This window comes from Populus nigra, chromosome 13, assembly GCF_951802175.1.
Source record: "Populus nigra chromosome 13, ddPopNigr1.1, whole genome shotgun sequence".
Taxonomy (NCBI): Eukaryota; Viridiplantae; Streptophyta; class Magnoliopsida; order Malpighiales; family Salicaceae; genus Populus; species Populus nigra.
In genome coordinates this window covers 1,961,142-1,969,675 of record NC_084864.1, presented here as the reverse complement: position 1 = coordinate 1,969,675, position 8,534 = coordinate 1,961,142, and the positions used below count along the sequence as shown (strand labels likewise).

The 8,534-nt window shown below is 34.3% G+C and overlaps 2 protein-coding genes across 2 annotated transcripts; one reads left to right on the top strand and one right to left on the bottom strand.

Annotated features, from left to right (window-relative positions):
• Positions 1-1,195: 1,195 nt before the first annotated feature.
• On the top strand, positions 1,196-2,327 carry LOC133670625 (calmodulin-like protein 3). The gene has a single exon (XM_062091164.1). The coding sequence runs from the start codon at positions 1,286-1,288 to the stop codon at positions 1,961-1,963; it is 678 nt and encodes a 225-aa protein (XP_061947148.1). The 5' UTR covers positions 1,196-1,285; the 3' UTR covers positions 1,964-2,327.
• Positions 2,328-3,122: 795 nt separating this feature from the next.
• On the bottom strand, positions 3,123-5,032 carry LOC133671460 (protein FAR1-RELATED SEQUENCE 5-like). The gene is made up of 3 exons (XM_062092229.1): positions 4,472-5,032; positions 3,809-3,859; positions 3,123-3,308 (listed from the first exon to the last, which is right to left on the bottom strand). Exons 1-3 carry the CDS (start codon positions 5,030-5,032, stop codon positions 3,123-3,125), a joined length of 798 nt encoding a protein of 265 aa, XP_061948213.1.
• Positions 5,033-8,534: the final 3,502 nt, after the last annotated feature.

Below are 8,534 nucleotides of genomic sequence, written 5' to 3'. Positions count from 1 at the left end.
ACATGTTAGGTCAAGATTTAATAATAATATCAAATATTTCTGAATTTTTTTTTCCTTAAGATTTAATTTATTTTCTTATCCTACTTGTGATATAGTGCAGACTTGCAAGCTGGCATTCACTAATTTTTTTAATTAAGAACATCAAATCCATTAACATGACTTGTTAAGTCTTCACTCTTGTCTTAATTTTATGATTCCAGCAAATAATTTTCATTAAGGGTCTCTTTTAAAGCCGTTCGAGTCCAAAAACCGAGGCCAAACGCAATCTAGAAAGACGGGGGCAAACCGGCGTTGTCCCTTAAAGTTGCCAGGTGTCACCTTCCCACCAATCACTCGTTAATAGCCGTTTATTTGCTACAGAATCTAACGGTCACTATCACCTCTAGTTTTTCCGTTGGCGCGTTCCCTTCCCAAATCTCGCTGTGTCTTTATAGCCTTGCCTTCTCTTTAATCTTTAGATCCGTTATCAACGGTCATGTTTTCCAACGAACTTTTAAATAAAGTGAATAAGTACAAATTAACCCTCTCCAATAAAATAGGACAATTCAATGCATTAAAAATCTAGTTTTATGATTGATCACATAACCTTGTAGATTTTTTTAGACAATTTTCATAATGAATATTTTTATATAATTAATCCAGATAAAATAACATGATGCAAAACTTAATAAATTAATGAAATAAACTTGAATTCGACTTGTTTCAGCAGGTTAACTTATAAAACTCAACATCAAATATTAATGTACGCTGGATTTTTAGTTAATATTAACTCGGTAAAACTTAATAGATCTATTAAATTCGGCTGCAGAATTAACAAAGAAAAAGAAGAAAAACAACAATATTATTTTAATAAAAATGAATTAAACCTATGATTTAACTCCAATGACTCAATAATTTAGATATTTTTTGAGCTAGTCTCCAATTTCGATATCACAACTAAAATAGCAATAAACAATAAAGCAAGGTTAGTTTACCAATAAATTAGTAATCTACCATGTGACACAAACCCAAGAACAACGACAACAATAGCAACGCGTCTTTGACAAAAAGGTTAATTCTCATAGATAGTTTCTGCGCGTAGAACAAGATGGGAGATGAGGCCAGCTCGAAAGTGACCAACTTTTTTTTTTCCTTTTAAAATACTATCATGAATCCAACAATTTGTGCTCTAATTTCCTTTATATAAGGACCGAAATTTAGCCTGGAAAATCTTGTCAAAACCAGAGCAAAAACACCGAGGCATAACATCTCCCCACCCCACATTTTCTCTGCACTCCTGCTTTCAATGCCAACTATTTTGCTTAGGATTTTCCTTCTTTACAACCTGCTTAACTCTTTCCTCCTCTCTTTGGTCCCCAAGAAACTTAGGTTCCTCCTCCCAACTTCTTGGTACCACCCCCACCAAGCCAATACCAACACTTCTTGGTGCTACCCCCACCAAGCCAATACCAATACCAATACCAAGAAACCCTCTTCTTTGCTGCCATCTCCATCTTTTGTTTTGACAAGAATGGACCAAGCTGAGTTAAAGAGAGTTTTTCAAATGTTTGATAGGAATGGAGATGGGAAGATCACCAAGAAGGAGTTGAATGATTCTTTAGAGAATCTCGGTATCTTTATCCCTGATAAAGAGTTGACTCAGATGATTGAAACGATTGATGTCAATGGTGATGGTTGTGTGGATATTGATGAGTTTGGTGAATTGTATCAATCACTCATGGATGACAAAGACGAGGAGGAAGATATGAGGGAGGCTTTTAAAGTTTTTGATCAAAATGGGGATGGTTTCATCACCGTTGATGAGTTGAGGTCTGTTTTGGCATCACTTGGGCTTAAACAAGGCAGGACTTTAGAGGACTGTAAGAGGATGATAATGAAGGTGGATGTTGATGGTGATGGAATGGTTGATTACAAGGAGTTTAAGAAGATGATGAAGGGTGGTGGCTTTAGTGCTCTGGGTTAATCATATGCTCATATTTCACTAATCTTTACTATGGGTGTAAATAGTTTGGACATCAAGAAAGAAAGAGTGGTGGTCATCAAACAGGATCAGCTTTACAAAGCGTTTCTGCTGCGAATCAATATCACACGGCTACAGCAGTCGATCATTGACACTTGCTGGCATGAGGCAAAGCAAAGCCATCAAAGTTGAGCCTGACGGGGGTTGGAACTCTAGAGTAGGCAATTTGTTTTGGGGTTTTACTAGTTTTTTGAAATCTTTTTGATTGGCTTGGTGGGTGGTTTCATTGTTCTTCTTGGCTAAATCCTCCATTATTTATCATTGTTTTTATGTTATGTGATTTTTTGTAGCATGCTGCTATTTCACTTCTGCTTTGTCTCTTGCAAACTAGAATATAGTTTTCATGAAGAGCTCTTCTGAACATCCATGATTTTTGCAAAATAACTTCAATTTGTAGTGAAATGTCCTACACAGATAAAAAGGAGTTGTGGGTTTGCTTATCTTGAGGATGAGATGCAGTAAAAATGAGCTGTAGGATTGCTTCCAATTTGGTACACCTGAAAATTAAATTTTGTCCATGTCAAGAGTTAGGACCTTGAATAGCAGTTCAATTAAAACCCTAAAATGTTAACCTAAATTTGCCACTATAAGAAGAAACCAACTGAACATTGACTTTAGTAAAATTAGGAAGAAGAAGCTACAAAAAAATCCAAAGAAAACTCAAACCACTACTAAAAATGATTGTAATGTCTCTTCAGACACTGTTGGCCTACAATGGGATTACAACTTTTTGCCCAAACAACTGGAAACAGAAGGCATATTTTGCAGGGTTGAAACAAATCTGAGCAGGGGAGAGAAATGAAGCATTTGGTTCCCTTGCAAGTCCACTAGCTGTTGAGATGTTCACATCAGAGAAAAACTCGGAATGGAATTTCCAAAATGAAATATGGCCATCTTCCTCCACTTGACTATGAGCTAAAAGCATTGTGTATACACCAAAAAAGTTCATGACTTGTATTCATTCTATTTCAGTGTTCTCCAGAAAAAGTTTTATGTCAATTATACAGACGGTCAGCCTCGATGAGGAAATCCAGAAAAGAGCAAGCTCGATGTTCTAGTTTGGCATCCACTGAAAAATTGCAATTTATCTGTGTTACACAAACTATAGATCACCAAGCTCAATTTCTTTCAAAGTGTTAACTATATCTTCAACTCTTAAAGACATGAATTCTTCATGTTCCTTGAGATCTTGGATAATCATGCTTAGCTGTTGTTGGAATGCTGCAGATTGTTCTCTTTCACGCTGAAGCTCATCGTATAAATCCTGCATCTTCTTATCTTTTTCCTCCTGCAAACATGTTGAAAGTTTCAAAGTTGACGAATGACAAGAAGGAAAATGTTGAAAGTAGTAGAAATGGTGGAAGAATCCAGTATCGGAATCTCATCATCAATACAACTCCTCGATCAAATATATTTCACAGCCTACGTGGAAGGCTTTAGCCTTTTCCATTGGTTTTACTTCAAAATGACACGAGCAAACTACAATTTGAAATCAATCTTGGAGCCTTCATGAGGAATTGTTTTATTTCAGTTGATTTCACCCACTTTCCTTTTAACATATCTAAATCTTTTCCACACAGGAAGCTCCTCCCCATCTTGTATGACTAAGTTCAAACCAAAGATCTCCCATTTTCATATCAGGGAAGTACCGCCATAGCAAAAATATTTGGCGGTGTCATTATGACTTGTCATCTCACCACACGCACATATCATAGGCAATGGATTTTAAACTTTATGTTTTTCATTTGCAGGTAACAACTGATTTTTCAACCATGTAATGACAGAAACCTTTGCTGTTACACAGACTTGAGCTGGATAATGAAAATTGACATGGCGTTGCTGAAAACGTGGCAATATGTGACTCAGAACATCTAAGAACTTTGAGTTTGTGGGCTATGATAACCATAAAATTGGTAAGAGCCTCAGGACTAGAGTGTCGCTATACTGCCACTAAAATTGGCAATATGTGCACTAATTATTTCCAGCCAAGAATGAAAGGCTTGCTGGCAAAACTGCCACTTCAATCCCTACCACTGCCGATAAACCCTTTCAGAACACAATCATGTAAATATAAGTTGCATCAGTTTTGGAATTACCAGAAGAAGACATGTCTGGATCTGGTTTTAGGAACAAATATTTGGATATAAGAAACATGATAACAGACTTAAACATCCATGAATCCATGGAGTTGTAAACAAACAGTGCTCGAGGAGTGTGTGATATTAGAAATGTCGCTAAGAGAATTTCTGGAGGAACTTGAGCAATGGTGATGACTGATGAGTGCATGTATTTAGGCTGGTGTATATGACCTTCAAAATCAGACACCTTACAAATCTGTGATGCATTTCAAGACGGGTCAATACCCTTGTCATGAATATTCTGATTTCTAAAAATTGCTGACTTTATTTATAAAAACAGCTGTGCAAATTGCAAGCGATATCTCGGACTCACCTCACTGAGTGTGCTTAAAGTTGGCAATTCGCCAAGAAATTTACAATGAGTCACGAGCTTGTGATTGTGCTCTTGTACAAATTTGGTAACTACCCATTTCCCTCCATCCCTTGCTGACAACCTTATCATGGCTTTGCATCCTTCTCTTGTAACTGGACGTGGAGGAAGAACTGTGTCTTTTCTCAGTGAGTGCTTTGCAGCGCGAAGGCCTTCTCTAGAACATACAAAGTCATGCCCAATAACTGCCATATTCTTTAATGAATGCCTAATACGATTTGTTCGTGTGGTGAAACCTGTTCGCTTGGCATATTCACAACATAAATCTCTTGCATCATCTAAAGATGGAAAAGTCATCCCAGTATATGGTTCTAAACCATCCACATTTGAACTTTCCATAGACGGTTCTGTCAAAATCAAGCCAATATTTACAACACTCTGTGAAATGCATTGCTGAAGCAGCCTATCTCCTGCAGCTTCATGTTCACCAAAACCTTCAAAGGTTTCCTCATCTGAACCTCCATCACTATCTAGAAAACAGTTCCCATCAGTGGTGCTGGTCATTACATTACCAGAAAGAGAATTCTATCCAATGATTCCTAATGAAATGATAATATCCAGTGCTCCTCCTGGCCCTGAGAGATGGATTTGGGTGCTATGCATATTGATCACTTCATTGTAGTGACAAAGCCAGAACATTAAGCATTCAAGCTGACAAAAAGATTCACAAGAAAGAAGAATAGGTAACCACATGACTGCTGCAGCTGCGATCTCAAGCACTTCAAATAGCACATTTTCTCGCAAACCGTTTTCATCTTGAATACTAGCATATACATTAGGAACTTGAAAACCAGGTTCTTAATTCTTTGACAAAATCTTTTTTATGTGAGTTTGTTAACAAAACAACATAACATTGATGATCTCACCTTCCTCAACAAGAAATCAAATAAATAAATGGAATCAGTTTCACCTTTCTTTTCCGAGTAAAAAATTTGAATTTAAAAAAAAAAGACTATAAAAAAAATTAAGTTCAATTATATATATAAAAAAAACAATCCATCAAACTCGTGAACTGGGACAACCTGGGTTACCTTGGCAAACCCATAAATCACGCTAACCTCATATAAATAATGATAATAAAAAAGAAGCAAATTACGAAGCTGAATTCTTAACAATCTCAATTTTAAATGATGAAATCGACAAAAATATATTTGAAAAAAATAATAACAAAAATTCAAAAAGAAAAAAAATAGAAAAAAAAGAAAGCAAAACACTGTGGAATGTGGATTACTATTGTAATCTACAGTGCAACGAGTGTTGAGTGAACAATAGTTTCCACCACTTCCTTTAATTTTTGTTACTTCATAAAGTTTAATAACATGATTTTTTTTAAAACTATTTTTTTAATAATATTGTGATGTTTTGTATTAAAGGGATTGGAAAATACAATAAAGCCCTTGAAGGCTTAAAGGTTAGAATAAATGAATAAGGGGTATAGTGGTAATTCAACAAAACTTGATAAATATAAATAGAAGTAAAAAAAAGAAGGAAAGAGGGATCTGAATTTTGAGAGAGAACCGGCAGGAGAGAAAGGGAGAAAGAAGAAGAAGAAGAGAAAAGAGGGGAAAATAAGGGAAAAGGAAGAGATTGGAAGAAATAAGTTTAAAGGTAAGATTTAGGTTGTTAAATGTATAAATATGTGTTAATTAAGCTTTAATTTTGGTTTTGATAAATGTTAGGGTTTTGAAAATTTGTGTTTTGGGTTAATTGATGAATTAAGTTGAATGTTATAGAGTTAATTGTTGTGGGTATTTGATTATTTGGATGATTTTGAGAGATTGAATTGAAAGATGATGATTTTGAGTTATGAATTGTGTAAATGGTGAATGTTGAGTTAGAAATTTGGCAAGAACAGTAGGTAACCTGTGAGAATTCTGAGTTGGAGGTTGAAGATGATGAAAATTCAATTTGGTCCCTCAATTTTGGAAAATTACAGTTTAGTCCCCAAACTTTGGAAAATTTGCAGAATGGTCCCTGGAGCCTATTCCGAGATTCTGAACAGAATAACATATGAATTATGGACAGAATTACTGTATAGATAAGAGAATTTAACACTTTCAATTTGGTCCTCCAATTTGACAAAAAATACAATGACCCTAAAAATTTGGTAAAATTCCAGAATGGTCCCTGGAGTATAATGAGATGATCTGGACAGAAATGAGGATGAATTATGGACATAATTTCAGTATATTCATGGATTTATGATAAATTTTAGTTTGGTCCTCCAATTTGACAAAAGTTGCAATTTAACCCTTAAGAATATGATAAATTATAGATTAGTCCCTAGCTGTAATATTACCTTTTTCAGATTGGTTTGATGAATAATTGAGGGTTATTTAGTGAATTATTACCAATTTTATTAATTGTTTTATTATGGATTAGATTTCAGGAAAACCGTTAAATGTTGGGTTTTTAGGAAAGATAACTAGTTAGTTCAAAAACATTTAGGGTTATGGAATACACCCTTAGATAAGTGTATTAAATAGGTTATATATATTCTTTTGAGTCATTCTTAAATATGTCTCCTTTATATTCAGATAATTCTGATATTCTACCGGCGGGACGTCAGTAGGATTTTCTTCGATATCAGCTTTGAGTTTTGTTGCTTTCGAGTCAGGTGAGTGGATAATTTTTCATATGCAAGAGAAATATTATAAATATTTGATTTGTTAATATGAATTGGATCATGCTTCTTGATAATATATATGTTGATTATTATCCTTGTTTTGATAAAGCATGATCAATTATTGAATATGAATTCTTGATATGAACCAACATATATTTTGAATTGACTTCTGAATTGATAGCTCCTCATTTTATTGATGTCATGAGTTGAGCTTTGAGATATGAATATGTTTGTTAGATTATGATTATGAACCTATGGTATGTCAGTCAGAATACCCATGCTAACAGGGTAGTGTTAGTCTTTGTGCACATCGTATCTGAACCCTAGTTGGTCGGGGGAGTCACCAACCTGTGTGGACTGATCATCCCACAGTACGGAGCCTCATGCTCATTGCATTTTGATTTTCTGACAAGTTTTACCATATGATCTTCTTGTTATGGCCAATTTGAGAACACTTCAATAAGAACCTAAAGTCATACTTGTATATATATTTCTCATTGCTGTATTACCTCGTGTGTGTATATTGAACGTTATCTACTCACTGAGTTGTTGAACTCACCCTCTCATTATTTATCCTTTTCAGGCTTATAGCTTGATAGCAGGTCATTTTGTTGGACCTTCAGAACCTGCTTTTTGGTTGTACTTTGTACCTTTCCTTTATGTGTAGTTAGTGTTCCAAAACTCTGAACTTTTATAAACTTTTGTATTAAGACAATTCAATTATATTATGAAATTGATTTTGTTATTAATGCTGCGCTGAACTCTAATTGAGTTAGGATAAGTTTGTGTGTAAGTTTGGGTTCGCATAGGTATGGAACCTTGGAGGGGAACCTTGCCTATGTGTCGGTCATGGATCCGGGAATCGGGTCGTGACAAATATGACAAAAAAATAGACTATAAAAAAGTAAAGTTCAATTAAAAAAAACCTTCCAAATTCATAAACTGAGATAACCTACGTTACCTCGACAAACCTGCAAACCACACTAACCTTATAGAAAGACAAAATAAAAAGAAAAAAAATTACAAATCTAAATTCTCAACATCTCAATATTAAAAAATGACAACAAAAATAATTTTTTTTTAAAAATCATAACAAAAAAATAAAAAGGAAAGGAAAGGGAAAAAAAACTATAAAAAATTCAAGTTCAATTAAAAAAAAAACCCTACCAAATTCATAAACTGAGGCAATCTAGGTTATCTTGATAAACCTGTAAATCACACTAACCTCATAGAAAGACAAAATAAAAAAAAAATTATAAAACTAAATTCTCAACCATCTCAATATTAAAAAATAAAATTAACAAAAATAATTTTTTTTAAATCATAACAAAAAACAAAAAGAAAAGGAAAAAAAAACCATGTGTAAAAAAAAAATGTAAG